The following is a 23,048-nucleotide window of genomic DNA, read 5'->3' on the forward strand; positions in this document are numbered from 1 at the left end:
CTTGAAAAGCCCATGTCCCATGAGAAGGAAGGTAACTTGTAGGTCTGGCGAATACCAGGGAGGAGACTTCGGACTAGTAAATGCAATTGGTGGGATGAATTTCCTGGTAATTATACCCTTGCCAGAGTTTTTCCAACTCTCTTGCCAGATTCTGGTAAGTTTTTCGGCGATTTTCTTCTTTTCATGCCTGAGATCAAATGTGAGGTCAAGAGTAATATCAGCTATTTGGGTTGAAATGCCCCTCTTCAAGAGGGGGAAGAGATCTCTGCGGATGACCTCCAAGTGTAGAAAAAGGCAGCCCGCAAGGACTAGAAGTGTAGGGAAGCTAACTGTGTGGCATGCCCTGGTAACTGTAAGTAGTATTGTTCTCCGGATGGAGGTTATTTTGCTGCGATTTCGTGAGGGTGTAGCCCTGGTGCACCAGACAGCTGCACCATAGGAGACGATAATAAATTTTTAAATTAACATCAAGATCCCACGCGTGATGGCCCAGTCCACTCGACTAATCAGGTTAATCATAGCAGAGTACTTTTGTTCTTGTCGGCCAGGTGATGAGGATGAAAGGTGAACTTCGTATCAATAAGTATTCCCAAACTTCCGGATAGAGCTTTACAGAAATATTGTCTTTTTTAATGACTGGTCGTCTAGTTATCTACAGTGTACCTTTAAGCAAAATTGATTTAGTTTTCTCACCACCCGATTAGCAACTGCCCATTTCTGTAGCTTTGAAAGGGTTCTGTTAGCATGGGTTTCCAGGACAGCTCTTGTGTCAGCATTCACTACCATGATGTGGTCTTGGTAGTGAATGCTAACTGCGAAAGTTCTGTAAGAACCCAGTCTTACAACTCCAGAAAATAATATTTTGTAAAATTTTGAAATTTATTATATTTTAAATATACAGCATTAGGCAATTTGCTTGCGTTTCCACTGTTGTTCGTTTCAGTATGAGAGCGGATTAGCATTGGCAATAGGAAGGTCTGTTCGAAATGAAACTGAACAATAGGAGTGTCAGTTAGAAGCCGTTCTGTTTACAGTAAGTAGAGCGGGAGCTGCACTGTGGAAAATGGACACCCACCCCCCAAGAAAGGGTTCGGACTCCAAAGAAGAAAGGCCCGGGATCATAGAGCAAGCCGAGATCTGGTATAATAGCGCTGAATAAACAGGCCGACACCGAAGTGCACTCTTATAAATTTCAAGGGCGGTCACTTCAAAAGGGGCGTGACGAAAGGGGTAAGTGAATAAGGATAGACAGAAGAAGTGTTCTAGAAATTTCTTAGCATCCGAATGTCCCCGCTACGACTAAAGGAGCGCGACCTACCAGAACGTGGCCTGAGACAACAGTAAAAGAATTGGGCGAATAAGAATAAAGATGAAGAAAGAGAAATAAAAGATGATTGGTCAAGAAAAGGGGGCAAGAGGGATGAAAAAAAGGGAGATAGGGGAGTGAGAGATAGAGTTCGGGACATAGAAGCGTGGGAGAGTCAGAGACAATCGCTGGAGAGCGAGAGAGATTTTTTTGGGAGTGAGAGTGGTGTTGGAGGTGTGTGGGTAAATTGTTAGACGGAGAGTTTTGGGAATGGCACAGTTCAGTGGGTATTGATAATAGTAAAGTGAAGGAAACGATTGAGAAGAAAATCGGCTCGAGCTCCAAACGAATGGCCAAGGCAGCATCCCAGGAGAAAAGTCCTTATGCGTGGAGAGAACCGACTAAGGGCAGTCTAGAGATGTGCGTCTAGTGGACCAGCAAAGGCAGGACGAGAGAGACGACCGCTGGAAGAAGACCTGAAACCGGAAACACCCATCCAGGCAGAGAGAAGCAAGTGCAAGTAAGTCTGGAAAATTTTGTTAACGCAAAACTGAAATATAGAAAGAAATTAAACGTGGAGAAATGAATAGGACAGTTAGATGATGATTATGAACTAAATGCTGTATTTTAAAATAAAAGGGGGGAACAATAGTATGTGTGTGTGTGTATAGAGAGAGATACCCATCTATATTAGAAGTATGTGCAAAAAGAATGTATTAGATGTGTCACTGATATAAAAGAGAAATTAGTCTGTACTCTTGAGAAATATCCACTAGTTTGTTAATTGCCCACCGAAAGGTATACGTGTATATCAATTTGATGTTCATGTGTATCGAGAGAGAGGAAGAATAATGTAATTATCTATATATATATATATGCATACACACACACATATAATTACATGTGCTCGTTAAGTTAGTACTTTGTATTGCTTATAGGTTTTAGATGGTTATAAATTCATTGAAAGGAAAGAAGTATATGAGAACATTATATTGTGTGTAGTAAAAGATAGCTGTGAGAAATTGTAATATCTTGAATTGTTTAGTGTGTGTATTTTATTTATGTACCAAACGGTGAAATAAACTTTGTTATGTTGATAACATATGTCTTATCTTTAGGGAGAAACACCACCGCTAGTATCCGGATTTATCCAGGTTGGGGAAGAGTAAAAGAAAATCCTCAGTACATGGAATCTTCTGATGTTAAAAGGGCTACATAGAATAATTTTATTAAGCAGCAGATAGCTTGTGGACCTTGGAAGGGAAGTGAGGACCTCTGTTCTAGATTTTAGATGTATAGCAACAGCCTATTGAGGTTCCGAGGTAAACTGAAGTCAGAATTGTATAATCACGAATTATTTACTAGTTCTATATTATCAATGTTCTCTAAAATTGATAAAAAAAAAAAAAAAATTGTTATGTAGATAGATATATGTTTAGGTTGTAACCACAATTGGCTTTTAGTTCTCACAGTCCAACATGCTCAAGGTCCAATCCCAAGAAACTCTTCTAGGACAATGGACCAAAAAAGGGTCCAAGGACCAAGCCCTGGGGACAACATCGAGTGACAATTCTAGTGACTGACTGGTACTTGGCAATGATAACAACCTGACGGTGACTTAGATATGATTTAATACAAATTAAGTGGAATTTTAGCATGCTGCAGCCTCCTTAGTATGCTGGGCCACCAGAGTCGGTCAAAGGCCCCGGCAAAATCAATCATGATGGCAAATGAATACCTGCAATCAGTGATGGTTGATATTGTTATTAATTTTACCATGGCGTCTTCTGTGCTGAGACCTGATTTGTATCCATATTGGGTTAGAGAGGCTAAGTTTTCATCTGCATAATAGTTGGAGAGCCAGTAGAGGATGTCTTTCCAACAGTTTGGATAATACAGGAAGTAGGGCAATAGACCTATATGACCTCGGTTCTTCAGGTATCGTGTCCGGAGCTTTCTGAACCAATTTGAGAATAGTTTCTTTCCAGATTTTCAATGATTGGAAAGGTTCCGTCTGCAAGACACTTGTTGTAGATAGCAAGCAGGAATTTTGGATAATGGCCAGCGAATTTATTTAAAATATCCACGTCTAGGAGGTCTTTGCCAGGGGTCTTATTTTCTTTGGTTTGTCCAGTGTAGCGCTGAGTTCAGTTTCTGTGAATGGCTGCTCCACACTCTCAGTGGTGTAATTATCATTGGTCGAGACAATTGATTGCTCCAGCTCAGTTAATGGTGCTACGTCATTAGGTAAAATAGTATCGAACATATTGGTAAAAGAATCCTGCCATGTGTAAGTAAAGTTTCCATCCGATCTAGTAGTTCAGGTGAGAACTTCGCCCCTGTACAGTTTATTTGTCACAATACGAAAAAATTCAACCCATGGATCATTATTTCCGGATGTAGAAACCAAATTCTGATAGAAGTGGTTTAGTTGTTTCTGAGTATCCGTATCTTTCCCCGGCTGCCTCTAGTCCTAGCAACAAGAGAATCTGAAAATCTTTCCTAGCTCGGTGAATTGTTCTTCTTTGTGCTTCAAGGTGTGCATTCCAACACGGGACCGCCTTCTGAAAGTGTTTTCTTTTTGTGGCTGCACTTCACAAGCTACAGGTTTTAGTGAGATGGTGTGCACAATCGTCAGCTGAGATGCCAGTCAGACGAGAGGAGTCTTCAGGTAGTCTTCTTGACAGTCTAAGTTGAAAACGCCCCCAATCAGCTTTCTTCGTACAGAAACGTAGAACATCACTGTGAACGAAGGCAAAATGATCCACAGAGCGACCAAGGAAATGGTGATCGCTGTGTGATCAAAGGTAGTCTACTCATCAGAAAAGATATCTGCTGAACAGATATATTTTCTGACATTTGCTCATTGGCCACTTTGACATGGCTCACCTATTAATTAATTGCAATGATGAATAATTTTTCTCCGCCAACTATAAAGCTGCACTCCTTTTCCGTGAGATACAAACAGCCCCCCTCAGGACTCTTTAAGAGCCGTGCTTAAACCAACCCTTTGCCTCTCCCGCGATGGCGGAACTGGCGGTATGGTAGTTACATCAAGTAATTTCACTACATGCTAAGCTCTCATACCACAGAATGGGGAAAAAAAACTGGGCATTGTTGGTCGCGCAGAGATTCTGTTTATATTTAAAAACGATCACAAAGTCGAGAGGGATTTACAGCTAAGATATACAAATATTCGCGGCTCCACGGTCAATAAAGATATATTGTGGTAAACATGCAGCCTAATCACTTGGGCATGAAAACAGAGAAGCTTTTAAAATTGCAATGGATTTCCTTTTTTATTTTTTTAAATGCCAAAGTTTTACTGGCAGGATAAGAATAACTTATGTATGTTATTATACAATGGTGGGGGGATAACTTCTATTTCGATGCAGTGCTTTCTTCATTCGTAGGGTGAACGAACTTTACGAAAATTACTAGGAACGTTGTTCAGCACGTGTAAGTCGCAAGTGACCTTGAAACTAGGAGGGCAATAACCTCGAAAACTGGCACAACACGTCCATTACTATCTCAAATATGATTATTCGCTTGAATCAGTGTTTCGCGGCGCAGCTGGTATAAAAAAGTTTACAGAAAGTTTACAGTCACTTCTTGTAAAAGTTGTCACACTGGATATAGAAGTTCGTGAAAATGCTCAGATGTCGATGTACCGAGGTCTAACGGACCACAAGCTCTAAGCAATGAGAAAGTATTACATATTTCTGATCAGACCTTGTTATATCCTAGAAATACAATTTATTACAGCAGACACGTCTCTCTTCTGCCAGTGCACTTCAGATACATTTCCCTATATTTATTTTGAAACAGTACTTTGCACCTAAATCATTTTTGCAATTCCAAGAGACATGCCGTTATAAATATTCAAACAGTCCTTACTAATAAATAAATACGACCTTATACTTCAGATTGACCACACAAGAGTTTAATGCCATTCATTTGACAGAAATATTAACTGTATCTTTGCAGACAAGAGGATGCAAACAACGGTTGATCGAAGTACGTGTACTACTACAACGCCTCTTGTGATAGTAAGCAACTGTTCATTTATTTGCGCCATTGACGAACATTCTTCATACAGTTGCATCACTAACAATAATGATATGCAGTCTACGCAGCATTTCTATTATATTTTTGATTAAATCCGGTATTCGTTTTTAATGAATTTACTATTGCAAGTGGGCATGCATTTTAATTGGATAACCTTATAACAATTCCAAGAAATTTTGAAAGGCGCTTATAGTCAAATGTTACCGAAAAAAAAAAAAAAAAAAAAAAACCTATACCACAACGTTAGTCAACAGTGAGGCACACTTACTTGTAATGACCTATGAGAATGGACTTTATCCTCGCTTAAAACATACCAAATTAATGAATAAAATAAATAATAATAGCAATTTTTCCACATACTCAATAGTTCATTTTATTAGGTGCGTCAGCTATACAAGTATAAAATTCTTGTTGTCTTGACCATGTCCGTTTGTCCGCCTACACGACATAACTCAACCTAGTTAATGGATTTTTAGGTTTTTATACATATTTGGCTCATTCGAAAAGATTTGTAACCCATTCCAAATTTTTCATTAAAATCGGACCAATAGAAATTCGGCAATTATTATTTCTTTGTCCGTCTATCCGCATAATAATTCGATTCTCAGTGGATGGATTTTCATGTAATTTTATATTTGTTCAGCTTTTAAAATCGGACCAGGACAAATGCAGCAATTATTATTATTACCTACATATCACATAGGCTATCCAAATACCATTTATTGTAGCTGAAGCACTCTATAGTATTTGTAGCTATGTGCTGTTTGGGGGAATGACCAGGCAATATGACAGATGTGCATAAAGGAAATGTGCTCAGTTGGAACATAAGTCGCTGCTTTTTTGTTATAAATTATTACTCTTTGCTAACGCGCCTGAGATGTAACGCACTGCATTTATTAAGTTGTCATTCTCGGCACTTTTGGACATAATGTAAGGCGCCTAATCTAAAGTGCCTTACAGAACGAAAGTGGATTCGACCACGGCAAACGCGAAGTGATAGGGAGTGGCATTTAGTGACCGTTTCTTTCTTTATTTTTAAACACACTTCAGATTTTTAAGTTTAATATGGATTTTTTTTTAATAAAATAAATCTTTCAACTACCGAAGAAACATAAGAAAAAGCTTTGTTAAAATATAATTAAATATGAATACACAGCATAACGGAAATTTTTCAAAGAATAAAAGAAAAACTGATCACTAGCCCGGGGGCAATTCGGGGGAGTTCGCGAGGAGGGAATTGCCCACTGGCCCGCAAGTATGGACTAGGAATTTAAGGGCGATTAAGGTACTTGTCATATTTGTATAATTCTTAAAAATATTTTCGTTTTTATTGAAACTATTGTAAGTGAAAAGTATCGGTATGTACTGAAGTGATAAACTTGTGTAGGGAAGTCAATTGGTTCGATAATGTGATTTAACAGAACGGTCTTTCTAACTCTTTTGCTTTCCAAAAAGGTTTGAGATTAGAAAATAGCACTAGATGATCTACAAAATGGAGCTAAAATTAAAATAAATGGCGCTAAAAATATTTTTGCTAATTTTCTGGTGGTCCTTGCAGTTCCTACATTTAAATCTTATTTTTTCCTTAATCGTTTTAAATTTTGTAAAGAATCTAATTTAAAGTAGTTTGTCCTAACTTAAATCGGAATATTGTATTAAAATTCATTAATTATATAATATCGGTGTAAACACACCACAGTTTACCCATAAGTTTAACTACCTGAGTAGTGTAACGGTATCGTTTGATTTTTATCTCATATTGTGGCTACCTTCACAACGAGATACCAGGTATTGCACTACTTCGAATAAATAACGCTTCTCTAGTTAGTAGAAGAGGCTACTGTTATTTATATGAAACGGTGCCATCTGGGTGGTGGTGGCCACTGAGAATAAATAACAGTAGTCTCCTCTACTAGAGATGTCTATGTATTATTTTGGATGAACAAAGTGGCATTTATGTAACACTGTTTCCACGCATGTTTCATGCATCTTATTATAGCCCCACCATCCACCAGTCATAATAAATGTCCCTTGCACAACTACATTATTAAAAATATCAAACAGTATCTTGATCTTGTGTTGCCACTACTTGAACGTAATTGTTTTTTTTTTTTGATTCAGTTCAATTAAACTGAAAACCGATATACTATACTTTCCGAAGCAAGCACAGTCACTTCCAAGGTGATATTTACGTGTAAAAAGATGAGTTTCATCAATTCCCACTTTACCACCTTCTCCTGCAAGCCTGAGATTAACGCCGCCGCTCTTAAAGAATTACATCTTACATATAATCAAATGCTTTTGATATTTTTCTAACATCATGGCCTCACTTCCTCGGTATCAATTAAATTTCGAATGAAGCAACCAATTAGATAAAGATGTAATGAAATTCTTTTTTGATAGAAAAATGTATCACTTGAAATATTCATAAATATTCACATAAATCTTTCCAATTTTTTTTCTATTTTGTACAGTCATTACTCGATGCTTACAGTTTGTACAATTCTGCCCACTTTCAAATAAGTCGCATTCTAACAACAATTCAAACAAAATCTTTGTCTATTTTTAATAAGGGTTTTAATTTTTATTATCCTCATTATAGGAGGCTTATGTTGTGCGAGCGGGTCTAAAAATGCTAAATTCTATTTTTCTTGTTTTCTATTTTATTCTCATAATACCCCCATGGAACCTCTATGGGCTGTTACTGTACATTTAAATTCTATAACAGGGGTCCTCGCTTCCTTCCAAGCTATCTGCTGCTCAATAAATTTATTTTATTGACCTTTTTCAATATCAGGAGATTCCATGTAATGAGGATTTTCTTTTATTCTTCCCCCAAACCAGGATAACTCGATTATTTACCATAGAGCTGTGTGTATTTCTCTTGAATGATGAGACATGTATATTATCAACATAAAGTTTATTTCACTGTTAGGATCATAAAAAAATACAAACACTAAATAAATCATGATTATACAATTACCCATAGCCTTCTTCTACTCTACAAAATTACTAAACTCACACATACCTCTTTCTTTTCTATTAAAGTGCTTTACAACAACGAACAGTTGGCGTTGGCTGGCGCGCTCTCTCTCTCAAAATACAGTATTCAGTTCAACCTATTCATTGTCTAACAGTCTTGTTCATTTTTTTTTTTCAGTTAGCCTAATCAAAATTCTCTTTTCTTCCCACTGCCTCGATAGGATACCTGGCTTGTGTCAGGTATCCTATCGAGGAAGCGATGTGGGGGTGGGTAAAAAGCTATTTTATTTATGTTATTCTGAAAATCCTATTCTGAAAGGAGGCCTACAATTATATTATATTATGTTATTTTTTTTTATATCCCCCTTATTTTAACCCCTCCCACTTTAACACCTGACTTGATTGATTTCAGAAAATTCCCAGACTCACGGGGACCCCTAATATATTAAGGTATTCTTCCACTGGACTGGCTGAGTTTAGAAATGACAGACACACACACAAGGATGTAGAATATACAAATTTGTTTTTTATTGTCATATTATATATAAGAAAATTACAATAACCTTTAACAGAATACAGTATTTAGTTTGACACTTGTTATTTTACTAATTTTTAAATGTGTATATATCTTGTAATTTACAGTCAACCTTGTTATCAAAAGAACTACTAAATCCTAATACTTATATATATCTACATATATATATATATATATATATATATATATATATATATATATATCATTGTGTCTCTTCATGTTGCTCTACAAAGATTTCAGTAGGTCCGGGCATTTATTACCCCTCACAACGCACAATCTGTCTCTTTGCTCCTTAACAGTCCATGTAAGTCAATAAACCACCATCAGCCAATGAACAGACAAAATATAATTTCATAAGTGCTCGTTTCCCAACTTATTAGGAAATACATATATATTCATTCAAGAATCCTTCCTTGCAAACATGTCACCAGTCAACAATATCCAACCAATTTACTTAGTTACCTTTCCGTTCAATTAATCCACTATTTCACAATTAGGGCTAGATGCTCATTTAATTGTTTACCAGTTTAATCATTTTCTACCCCAAATAAGTCATACTCACAGCAATTTAACATTCACAATAATTCAAGGACAAAATTTTTACTTCCTACTACAGATTAACTTACTCTTAAATTGCATTACTCTGATCTCTATACTAAATTAAATTATCACTCCTTAAGTATTACACTCGTTCAAATATATATGTATATATATTTAGTACTTTGACATTCTCTCTTAAACTTATAGCGTCCTCCTAGAGTCCTTTTCATTATTAAATTAGTTCCCCTTTTTTTTACAAATTATATTCTCAGTACTTATTCTAACACTTACGCAATGGTCTGGTATTCCTCCCTGCTCGGTCTCTCTTCCTATCTGTTCGGGGTGAGGACTGGAAAGCGAAAGGTTGCTCATCCGGGGAACACAGTAATCTATCCTGGGTTTCTCTACCGGGTACGGCACGGCTGAAGATAATACCGGATCTTATCTCCTTTCTTCTTCCATCTGCGTTGCGTCCGAGGACTGGGATACCTTTCGGGTCGACTAGTCACTCAACTGCTCAATCGAGAAATTTGCTTCTAGGGCGTTTCACCATTCTTCCTCCATAGACTGCATTAACTTCTTCAAGGGAACATTCCTTCCGACTCTAGACTTTCACAATTCTTATAACAAATTCTCCCACTACAGCTTCCATCTCCCCAGGACTGCATCCACCACAAAAACTCCTCTCCGAATGATTCCCAGTATCAATTTTTTTTTCTTCTCTCCTTTCTCTCAAAATTCCCACCGCTTTCTTCCTGGCCAATCGTTGACTACCCTATCCTTTCCTTCGTGATCCTATTCGTCTCCCTTCATTTCCGTGGGCGTGCTTTCTTTTTCCTAGTGTGACCGAACTTCCGATAATCTGGAAAATACTGGTAATTTCTCGAAATTAAACGTAAGTTCCGGTCAGCTAAGAGAGTTTCAGGCTTTCTTTGTGACCTCACCCCCATTACTACGTCGCCCACACCTGCTAGAGGTCGAACCGTGAAATTTATTAATAGGGCCACTTCCGCACTCAGCGCCCTTTCTATAGTGTATATGCTCCTGTCTTAAGTGGGATTTGTTTCGGTCCATTATGATTGCTTTTACTGACTCCCTTAAGGAATTTTTCCATACAACCGAGATTTAACTAACTGGGTGTGTTTGGACTAACCTTCGAATTTCAGTGTTTCTTAACAAATGATACTTGTCTGAAACTAACTATATACGCCACAATTAATTCTTCCAATATTTAACAAACTTTATTAAATTATTGTAAGGCTGGGTCCTTACAGCGATCGTCTTCCTTGGTCTGGCTTACATCTTTGGACTGCGTTCTTTGTTGGTTCTCTCCACAATACAAAGGTTTTGCTTCTGGGACACTGCTCTGGCCATTCATTTAGGCTTTCTTGCAACTATCTTCACTTCACATGTCGTTTTCTTTCTTATTCTTTTCCCCTCACTTTACCTTTATTAATACCCACTGAATTGTGCCAGCCCGATTCTCACTGCCATTTCCAAAAATCTCCCTCCTCCAAAAAATCTCCCCCACATACACCTCCAAGACCAGTCTCACTCCTCAAAAATTCTGTCTCACTCCCCAAAGATTCTGTCTCACTCTTCTTTCTCCTTTTTGTTCATCCCTCTTCACCCCTTTCTTGACCAATCACCATTAATTTCTCCTTCATCTTTTTTCTTATTCGTCCAATTCTTTTTCCGTTGTCTCGGCCCCAGTTCTTGTAGGTCGGACTCCTTTAGTCGTAGCGGGAACATCTGGATGCTTAGAAATTTCGGGAACACTTCTGACCATCCTTGTTTACGTACCCATTTCCTTACGCCTTTTTGAAGTGACCGCTTTTGAAATTTATAAGAGCGCACTTCAGGGTGGGCCTGTTTATTCAGCGCTATAATATCAAATCTTGGCTTGCTCTAGAATTCCGAGCCTTTCTTCTTTGGAGTCCTAACCCTTTGTTCACTTTCTTCAAGTGCAGCTCCCATTCTATTTACCGTAAACAAAACGGCTTCTAACTGACATTCCTATTGTTCAGTTTTAGTCAGAAATGCCCCATCCCTATTGACAACGCTAATCCGTTCTCTAACTGATACAAACAACTGTGGAAACGCAAGAGAAATTTGCTTATCTGTGTCTGTTTAATATATATATAATAAATTTCAAAATTTTCCCAAAATTTATTTTCTTTGAGTAGTTGTAAGATTGGGTTCTTACAACGTAAAATTTCAAAGTAGTGGATTTTGGAGGGGGGAAATAACAAAAACTGTTAAAACTGTTGGGGGGCCCGAACAGAGCTTTGTGCCCGGTTCCCCAGATACTTTGGCACGGCCCTGACTTGTCATGATTTTGGGGTGTGTTATATAATAAAACAGATCGTAGACTCATCAATTAATAAAATCCAATTAACTGGCTAAAATGTTAATGGCTTTTGTCAATATTTAATGTAATTAATTATAGAATACGTAATGACACTTTATAAAACAAATGCGTGATAAATTTTATATAAAAATATTTACCTTTCCTACAGTAGACATTACTTCCGATGAATTCGTTTGTTTTTCAACGTAGGCACAATTTCATCCAACCTAGAATGGAGAAAAAAAAAAAAAAAAAAAAAAATAGGTTTATGTAACTGTGGATGATTTATGAGAAATCAGAAGTAATGCAAAAAATCTTCGTTGCTGATTCAGCATGCAAATACATAGTCGACCATTCTACACGTTTAAATCTATGTGACGACACAAAATACAGCAACGTTCCCTCGTAAACTACTCTGAATCAATGGCACTGCCCCTTCTCCGTCAATCCAGATCCTCAATGAACAATTTATAATGAACTGCATTCCTCATCAGAAAAATTAATGCACCGCAACATCCATAGTCAAGTATTTCTCTGTGTGGGTGTAATAGCTGACAGCAAACGCGTAACAGGACCTTACGCCATGGTTGCATTTCTCCAATGAGCGATGTCAGTACGACAGGCTAAAAACATTCAAGTACTAAAAATAATATTTGAAAAATAATTAAGTTTATCAGCTATTTGGATAGATCTCCTTCGAAGTAATCTCCTTGACACCATACACAGCCATTATGTGTAGCACAGTTAGAAGAATCGCTGTCCTACCCAGAAAGAATGGCCTTTACCTACCATCCTTTCAAATCTCGTCGATGACGGGAGGAATTTTTATGAGCCTTTTCACAATGTAACCGAGATATAACTGATCTCAGGCGAGGATAGCGTGGTTTTTTCCTGCCGGAAAGTCGCGCTTTTTTTTTCCAGAAAACCGCAAATCGATCACAGACAACGCGCGTGCGCACGCACACAGGCATTATATATATATATATATATATATATATATATATGGTGCGATATGACCTAACTTGCTGATGCGCCAAACTCAAACAGCACTATATACACAGACTCTTACACTAATACAATTTTTTTTTTTTTTTTTTTTTTTATGTAAACCCCAAACACGAGAGGTATTAGAACCTATAGTACTTAATACCGTGCTTGGGTTGGAGGTTGAGCAGACGAAAGAAGATATTTGTTGATATTGGACTTGAACTTCTGTAGATTGTAGTTTTCAGGAAATACGTATGAAGGAAGGTTGTTCCAGAAAACGGCAGTTGAATGAATAAATGAGGAAGATGAAAAGTTGGTTCTGTGGGTTTGGAGTTGGACAGTAAATGGATGTTGGCGGCACGTGTTTGGACTGTTTTGAAAGAGAGCGGGAATTATAGAAGCCAATTCAGAAGAACAGTGCCCATGAACAGTATTTCGACTACAAGTGTCCACCGAACCAAAATGGCCGCCTTCTTACTCACACGTGCTGTTCATCGCTCCGTGAAAATGTGTCTGGATTATGCGTTTTAAGTTTAATATGGTAATTAAATTGTGTACTGAAGGATTTATCTACATCAGTGGATCACAGTGGTGAGATTTGTTTTCAGTTTTATTGGGTGAGATAGTGCATTTCAACTCGTTTTTAATTCAACGCTGGCAACAATGTGTCAGCTCACCATGGCGGCATTGTTCTAGCGTTGGAGAGAGTGGCATTCCACTTATTTCCCTGCCACCGCGGTTGAACTGCACTCTTGACTGGGGAGGGTGACCCCCTGTGTTATATATTGAATCACAATTTAACAGAAAGCTTTTGAGAACTAGAACCTGTAGTGTCTGCTAAGGAAAATATGTTTAATCTAAATTTTAAGCATTCGTATATTCCAGTTAATTAACAGTCGAAACCAACAGCAAGCTTAATGTTCATTCAACGCAGCCGAACCCAGTGATATTCTGCTTAAGGCAACACGTCACTTAAGCTCCTGGCAAGGTCAGGTGGCGACAGGGTTAGTGATTGTTTCTCCCCCACTCCCACCCACTGCTGCATACTTTCTCCTGTAGTCATCGAACGGAAGAAGTTCACTACCACTGCTGAACAATGATTTCTAAATTTCTAATGTGCTTCCCCCACCACCCACCCCACGTGGAACCTAAAATGTTAAAGACACGATTGATAACCATGCACCATAGACAGAATTAACACCACCGTTGTACTTGTTGACCCAAAACCTACTAAAGGTAGTCCCAGCTCCTTGGTGTTATCCCCCCCCCTCCTCAGTGACCTGCGGGGGTTAGCTGAAACTTTGACACGCCATATCTCGGCTTGAACTTGTGCTACGAACTTGTAGTCAACGCTATTTGCAATCTTGTGAATCACTTTCCACAACGATACGCATTACATTCGTTTATCTGGAATAGCTCGGTAATCCGAAGTTTGGTTCAAGATGCCACAAGAAACTGATAGCAACACCGCCCAAATAAACACTGCTCCGCAGGAAACAGCAGGCAGTACTCTATTGGAAACTGTGCAGCTTGAGTATACAGAGGAAACGAACTCCGCACCCAAGCGGAAAAATAATAAAAAACAGGTCGTTGAACAGAGTGACAGAGAGACAAGAAGCCAGCAAGGAACAAGAGGAAGTCAGAACATCCTCTGCTCTCAAGCAGAAAATACCAACAATGTAAAGGAGGACGAAAATAGCGAGTCGCTAGATCCGACTCTCCCAGAGGGGACGGTACTGGAAAAGACCCTCGCCCTCAGAACAACGTTAGAGAACCTTCTGAAAGATACCAGCAACAGAATAACTACTGGACTTCGAGGAAAAATAGTGTCCATCTGGACAAAGCTGGAGACAGTCCTACTACAAACCAACCTAGAGTGCGAAACAGCTAAAGCGAAACTGGAGGCCTTCCAATCCGTGGGAGCAGACCAAATGTCACAGCGCGCTCCCTCGTATGCGCAAGCACTGAGGACCCGACCGACTGCTGACCCAACTGCAACTGCGACTACAGCGATGAAACGCAGGACCCTCCTGCCAACACCACATTTGGTAATACTGCGCCCGACCTCCACAGACGAAAACAGTAGCAGCGAACAGGTCAAAAATCTAGTGGTCACAAAGTTGGCAGACGACTTCAGAGATACCAAAATAAAATCGGTAAGGAAGACCCGAAACGTAGGGATTATCATCGAGACTCAAACAAAAGAGGACGCAACAAAAATCCTACAAAATGAGAAGATTCAAACACTCGGACTTGAAGCCCTACACCCTAGACGCAAAGGACCTAGCATCAGAATATATAACCTCGACAATGATCTGACACCAACTGCTCTCCAGGAGGAACTGTATTACAGAAACCTCCAGCACGCACATCCGGAAGAAGAACCCGCCAACTTGATTATTCCCAAGTTCAAGACGAAAGCCAGAACAGGAAATGCTTGCCACTGGGTCGTCGAGTTGTCACCAGCGGCCTGGGTCACGCTTAGCCAGACCGACAGAGTGTTTATAAACTGGGGCAGTCACCGCTTTAGGGAACACGTTGCTGTCCCTAAGTGTTTCAGATGTTGCCGGTTTGGGCATACCACTCATACCTGTGCCCAAACCCAACCCACTTGTGGCCACTGTGCAGAACGTGGCCACGACTTCAACACGTGTCCGAATAAAGACAAGCCGCCGACCTGTGTAAATTGCAAATTCCATAAACTACCAGCAGAGCACTCAGTTAGGGATAACGAATGTCCAGTGTACTGTAAAGCAAAGAGCACTTTCCAAATGAGACTAGATTATGGCCACACGCCCTAAATCCTATAACATCAACAGGGTAAAATTCATACAACTGAACGCACAACGGTCCAAAATAGTAGCGGCGCAGCTCACAAAGAAGGCGAACGAGGCAAATCTCGACATATTCCTCCTCCAGGAGCCATATGCATATCGCAAGGAGGTCAGGGGTTACCCCCTGGCCTATAAGATAGTGCAGGATAACAGAGAAACACCCTGGGCTTGCATATTGATTCGGAATCCAAATATAACGGCAACAAAACTAACCAACTACTGCACATCCTGGGCTGCATGTGCCCATATTATCACGCCCCTGGGTGAATTTTATGCGGTATCGCTATACTGTCACCCAGGTGAAGATATACTACCAGTAACCAGATATCTGAGGAGCCTCCAGACAGACTTCCCAAACAGTAAAATTGTCGTGGGAGCGGATGTGAATTGCAGGTCCCCAGCGTGGTTCAGCGAGACCATGGATAGACGTGGAGTACAGAACGGGCAACAACTTGAAGACTACTTAGCAAATAGTCCGTACACAGTCCTCAACCGGCCAAACAATCTGGCAACGTTCTCTAGTTCGATGGGGGAGGCCACAATCGATGTCTCTCTGGCTACCAGATCCCTCGCTGGCCACCTAACATCGTGGACCGTCCAAGAAAGCTGGACCACGTCGGACCACAGGGCCATCACGTTTGAGCTCCAGCGCTCCCTTAGGCGACACCAAGCAGTGAGGCAGGCACAGCCAAGATATGCCATAGAGAAGGCGGATTGGCCACTCTTCCAAGCCACACTGACCACAGCAGCCCAATCGTTGAACATCATTGGACTCAGCCCGGATCAGCATCAGATGACGGTCGCTGGTCTCATCACTGAAGCTGCCAACACCTCTATCAAAAAGAAAAACCCAACCCCGGGGGCTGTACCCTGGTGGTCTCCAGAGCTACAGAGGCTTAGGCAGGAGGTGCACAGGAGAAGGAAACTCTTCCAGCGGGCAAGGCGCTCCCAGCCGGCAGCGGAAGTGGAGGCACTGAGACAGAACTTCCGAGATGCAAGGAACCTATACACGGCAACCATTCGCCAGCGTAAGATGCGCAGTTGGGAACACCTTGTTTCTACCACTGGGAATGATAACCCCTGGGGTGTGGTATACAGAGTAACCACAAACAAACTCCCCAGGGGTGAGACCATACCAGCGACGAGGACACGGCAGGGTACTTATACCCGGACCTGGCAGGAAACAATTATTAACATCATGGATACCATGTTTCAAGACCATCTTGCCCCCTCTACCCCAGAGCAGATAACCCTCTGTGCAGACAATGAAACCTACTACACGACTGCAACAGAAGAACCTTTCACCAAACTTGAACTGGAAACAGCTGCCATGAGGATTAGAAACAAGAAGTCTCCTGGTTCTGATCTTTTGGAGCCAGAGATTGTCAAGAAAGCCGTCGAAACCATTCCAGAGGTGCTTCTTAATCTATACAACCACTGCCTCAAAGAAGGCCTGTTCCCCCAGGCCTGGAAAACTGCAAACTTGTGCCTCATTCCCAAAAGTCCCAACAAACAACTGGACCTTCCGGGGTCATACAGACCCATAGCACTGTTATCAGTCCTGAGCAAGCTCTTTGAGCACTTATTAAGAAACAGAATAGGGATCCACTACACTGCAGCCGGCTTGCAGTCACCCCGACAATATGGATTTAGGAAGGGATGCTCAACCTTGGATGTCCTGGAAAATATTACAAATGCTGCAACTACCTCAGATCAGAAATACTTTCTGGTCATAGCAATAGACTTTGCTGGGGCGTTTGACACTTTATGGTGGCCAAGCGTCCTGGCCCGACTCCGGAAAGCCAACCTACCATCAAATCTGTATCAAGTCATCAAATCCTACCTGTCGAATAGGTTCGTGACAGTCAGAGCACCATATTGTTCAGTAACAAGAGAAGTATTCAGAGGATGCCCACAGGGCTCAATCCTGGGCCCACTCCTATGGAACTTGGTTCTAGATGGCTTATTGAACCTGGAACTCGGCGACGTCGTTCCCCTAGCCTATGCGGATGATGTGGTTCTGGTGCTGCCTGGGGGATCTAGGGCGCAACTGGAGAACACCGCCAACAGAGCAATAGAAACTCTAGAGGACTGGGCTAACAACAATAACTTGAAGATCTCATCCTCGAAGACAAGATCTATATTATTAAAAGGAGCCCTAGACACCAGACGACCCCCTCAAATCAAGATACAAGGTAACACAATCAAGCTTACCACCGAATTAAAGCACCTTGGAGTCGTACTAGACAAAAACCTGAGCTTTACACCACATATAATGCACTTACGGAAGAAAATTAGAGGATACTCCGCACTTTTTGCGCGAATCACACGCAAGGAATGGGGTTTGAGGCGGAAAACCCTCAGCCTCTACTATAAAGCTATTTTCCTGCCAGCGATTACATATGCTTCTGGAATATGGTATCGCAAGGCTACCACTGCAGTGAACCGGAAAAAATTGGAGACTACACAGCGACACATACTCTTAACCATCTCGAGAGCATGTAACACTGTAAGTACCCACGCACTCCAGGCTCTAACGGGATCCCTCCCTCTGGACCTGGAGATTGTTAAGCATGGGCTACTCTATCAACTGACCAAAGGCAGAACGGCAACATGCCTCGACTACACCATAGATCTGTCAAATGATCCCAAAGTAGAAAGGAGCCGTCTCTCCGCTTACCTCCAACAAACTTGGCAGGCCCACTGGGAGACCTCCAGCAAAGGTGCAATAACTAGAAAATTTCTACCCAACATACGGCTGGTATACCCGAATTATCCACCGTGGCTCTCACCAGGACTCTACACCACCTACCTGCTGACGGGACACGGGGCCATTAGAGACAAACTACAAGGATTTGGACTGAGTGATACACCGTTCTGCCTCTGTGGTGAACGTGAAACGTGGGAGCACCTAATGTACAGTTGCCCACTATATGAGGACCTCTATTGCAGGTTCATTACTAGAACACAGCTTAACCTCCGTAATCAAGAAGACCTCGCCATAACTGAAGTTGACACATACAAGGCATTCGCGCAGCTGGCCCAGGACCTCTTCACAAGGAGAAGGACGCTCCCACAGCCTCAACCACTGCAGTAAACAACCATGCCGTGCAGGCCAGCAGAATGTCTACACAACCACGGAAACCTTCCCAGATACTACCATGCAAGGGCTCAGAGAAATGATTGCAGCACATTGCTGCCACCTAGCCATATGGCGATCTGGGCTGGCAACCTTGACCAGCCTGCTTTCACTCCTATTCCTTGGCAGGGGGGGGGGGAGATGGCTCGCTGTCTTCTCCTCCTCCTGCCATCCCCCTTTCCCTCTGGTGGGGCATGGGCATGCCCCACTGACTGCAGGGGCCATCTACCCTATCGGCCCCTTACTTCTCTTTCTTCCCCCCAGCCTTCAGTCTCCCTACCCTTCTCTTTGACTATTCACCGCGAAAGCCCCACGCATCCAAATTTAAATTAGCACCAAAATTATTGCCCGCCCCATTAGGCCTCTAGAACTTGTCATTTTAGCGTACAATCCCATGGTAATTTCGGGGAACAAACCCCACATACCAACTTAATAGCGATTTTGCAATTATACCACCGCGATTATCTATCTTTTTTTTTTTTTTTTTTTATAGGACCCAGCCGCTGAAATCCCAGGAAATTAGGCGGCGGGACCTGCCAGAGTATAATAAATTTCAAGGTACACCTGGCCAGCCTCCTCGTTGGCATAGTACGGACAACGTCGGGTCTCATCAGGGGCTCGACGGCCAATAGGCCAGAAGAACAATGGGCACAACATACTACACAACACATGATCCACACACTTTTAAATCTCTGGTCTTGACAGAGTACTGTCCCTCGATACAGCGAACACTCGCGGAGATGGGAGAAATTCCTGGTGCCGTTTGACCCTCAACATACTTTGTACAAGTGTCCACCTAGGGTTTTGCTGAATGGAATCCAAGTTCCTCTAGTAAGTAGCATCAAGTATTTAGGTATTATTTTGGATGACCGGCTGGGATTTCACCAGCATGTTTCACATTTGAGAGATAAGCTGAAGAATTTTACTTCATTTGTCATACGGATTTCTCGGAGGGAGTGGGGTCTTAATAAAAGAACAATGGCATTATATTACAAGGCTATTTTCTTGCCCATAGTCGCATATGCCGCTGGTGTATGGATGGAGGCTGTGACCAAGGTTAGAATCAGTAGGCAGCTAATGTCGTTGCAGAGATCCATATTGTTGGCTTTTCTGCATGCTCCTAGGACTGTTTCAACGGTTGCACTGCAGGTGCTTGCAGGGACTATACCTGTAGATTTGTACATTCTATATCGTGGCATGTTGTATGCTCTAAGAAAAGGTATCTCAGCTCAATGTTTGGGTATCTCTGTTGATTTGACTGCTAATGTTAAGGAGGAGAAAGTTAAAATTTGGAACTCCCTGATTGCTATGTGGAGGGCTCGTTGGAGCTCTTCTAGTTTTGGCGAGATCACAAGGAAAATTATTCCACTTGCGGATTATGCTACATCGAAGACAGTGTCGTCCTGGTTTTGTCCTTCGATGTTTACAAGCTATATTTTGACTGGCCACGGATCATTTCGTGATAAGTTGTATTCAAGAGGATTGGAGCCAGACCCGTGGTGCTCGTGTGGTGAGACGGAAACCTGGACACATGTGTTGTTTGATTGCCCCTGTTACGGGTCGGAACGTCGTCGTCTCTTTGATGAGATTTCTCCCTTTGCCGAGGACAACGTAGGAATCCTCTTGAAAGATGTATCTAGTTTCCAGGCTTTACAAAGGTTTGCTGCTGCAGTGTTCGCCAGAAGAACTATTATCAGAAACTTTTCCGACCTAGAGTTGGCAGCGTATTTGCATCATGCATGATTGCATCTGGGTTCGGGAGCTTCAGTTCCGGAGGCGTTTTGTTCGGTCTGGGGCCCTGAACATGTACCACTACGGTGGTTTTTTTTTTTTTTTTTCTCTTCCCTGGTTCTTGGGTTTGGGCGGCCTGAGACCAGGGATGTTGGCACCCAACAGTATTGCACTTCTTCTGTTGGGTGCACGTTTGTGCTTAGCAGCACTCTAGAGTATAATAGTAGAAGCAGGTCCGGCTCCACGTGCCGGGGACGGGCATCAGGTTGCAGCTGAAGTTGTCAGCTGCTTCCTGATGGCAGAGTGACCTGACATAAACAACACATTAAGCTCACAAACATTCCTTCAATACTACTGTAATCTTTCCTATTCAAATTTTGGTCATTATTATTGGATATATTAGTGTAAATTAATTTACACATCAAAAATTCTTGTTCTGGAATTTCAATTTCTTAGCTATATTTCAGGCCCACTTTACAGTTTTCTGTAAAATAAAGAATTAGGTGGAGATGGGCATTTGCCTGGGAACCACCCCGACACAGTTTATACACACACACACACACACACACACACACACACACACACACACACACAGCGAGTGGAGTGACTGTTAGAGAGGTCATTAATTAACCTAACTGCCCTCTTCTGAATGGAATCAAGAAGCCTGAGGGAGGTTTTGGGGGCACCACCCCAGATGTGGGAACAATATTCCATGCCAGGGCGGATTTGCGATTTATACAGAGTGAGCAGCTGTTTGGAAGAAAAGTAACGCCGAGAGCGAAAGAGAAAACCAAGTTTTTTAGATGCATAGGAAGCAATATTTATAATGTGCTTGTGCCAAGAGAGATTAGAAGTCAGGGTAATCCCCAAAAAAGATATCATTTTGCCTAGAAATCGGAGTGTCACCAAAGATAAGCATAGGAGCAGAAGAATCCTTTTTGCGAGATATAAGACAAGACTGAGTTTTAGAAGGGTTGAAATCAACTAAGTTGTCTTTGCCCCACTGGAGAATTACCTGAAGATCGGCATTTAAGGAATTGGTAGGAGATTTTAGAGAAGTTGAAGCTGATTGAACGGGGCAAGGTTTCTCAAAATGGGAAGTAGAATGCAATGTGCTATCATCGGCAAAACTATGGATAGGATTTCCAGTCAATGGAAGAAGGTCATTAATATACAAGAGGAAAAGAGTGGGGGAAAGAATTGAACCTTGAGGGACACCGGCATTGGTGGAGAAGTTAGAAGACAGAGCCATCTACCATCACCCACAGTGAGCGATCAGGGAGAAAACTGGATAACCAATTACTAAAAACAATTGGCAAACCCATAAGATGGAAGCTTGTTTAGAAGACCTTTATGCTAAACACGATCGAAAGCCTTTGAGATCGTCAAGAGCAACTACTTGTGTTTCACCGAACCTTTCCATTGAATTAGTCCATAAATTAGTAACATAAGCCACAATACCACCAGTGGATCGACACTGACGGAATCCATACTGGCGATCGTTAATCAGACGGAAGGTTTCTAGGTAGTTGGCGGTTAATTGAATTCTCCATTACTTTAGAAAAAGTAGAAGTAATTGCAATGGGACGATAATTGGATGAAAGGGATTTGTCACCCTTTTTAGGAACTGGCTGGATATGAGCAAATTTCCAAAACAGAAGGAAAAACACCTTTGGAATAAGAAAGTGAAAAAAGGCGGCAAAGAATAGGAGTAAGTTCAGGAGAGGTTTTGAGAACAAGTGGAGAAATACCATTGGGACCTGGAGCTTTCTTAGCATCAAGATTCGTCAAAATCCTTCTGACATCCTTTTGACGGAAGACCACAGGAGGCATTGAATGGAGTGTGTTGGGAAGTGTTTTACCAAGATCATTAATACACGAGTTGGAAAAAAAATGGGATGCTACCAGGAAGAAAGAATTCGTTATATTGTTCTGTTGTAATTATTAATACAGGGTGGCCACTGAAAGACTAAAGGATTTGAAAAAGTCATAGCTTGTTCATTTTCAATCTTTTTTTACAGGTTATAGAGGATCCCTTGGAGATTAAAATGGCTACGTATGATGTCCAGCAACGAGTAAAATTCATTGGGTTTTTCTATTCCAGTGAAAGATCAATTATTGAAACTCAGAGAAAATACCGGCAACATTTTAAAGTAAGAGTTATCTCCTAGCGATAACATGATTCGGAACTTAATCGCCCGGTTTGAAAAAAAATCCATTAATTATATTTCCAAATGAAATAATAAAAAATATGTTTGTAAAAGTTATTTTTGTTTTATATCATTAAGTCTTTCAGTGGCCACCCTGTAGTTTCTGGATCGCGTTCTGAATAATTTCATCTGCGACCTTCCAGAGGCAGTAAAAGAGGCAGTAGATGCCCAAACTTTTAAGCTTGAAATCTGGGCATCAACTGCCCCCACCACAATAAAATTCACCTTTGCCATAAAATTCTAGCTCCTCAGATGGCTCGTATACAAACACACCTCAACTCACAAAAATTGATGCGGTCCACACAAAGACCGCCTAAATTACCTCAATGCTGATGGGATTCTTACTCTAGCTCAGATTACACACCT

General features: G+C 41.2%; 1 protein-coding gene across 2 annotated transcripts in view; it reads right to left on the minus strand.

The window, feature by feature from the left end:
• The window catches only part of LOC150081765 (alcohol dehydrogenase class-3-like), a 219,853-nt gene that overhangs the window by 73,027 nt on the left and 123,778 nt on the right, over positions 1-23,048 (minus strand). The window contains exon 2 of one of the 2 annotated variants that reach the window (XM_090378858.1): positions 11,940-12,008. The exons of the other annotated variant lie outside the window; for it this stretch is intronic. Coding sequence (XP_090234984.1) covers positions 11,940-11,957 — 18 coding nt within the window. The 5' untranslated portion in view covers positions 11,958-12,008. The remainder of the gene's footprint in view (positions 1-11,939; positions 12,009-23,048) is intronic. 2 annotated transcript variants of the gene reach the window in all.

Source organism: Mastigoproctus giganteus, chromosome 8 (assembly GCF_048544385.1).
Source record: "Mastigoproctus giganteus isolate SK-2022 chromosome 8, ASM4854438v1, whole genome shotgun sequence".
NCBI lineage: Eukaryota > Metazoa > Arthropoda > Arachnida > Uropygi > Thelyphonidae > Mastigoproctus > Mastigoproctus giganteus.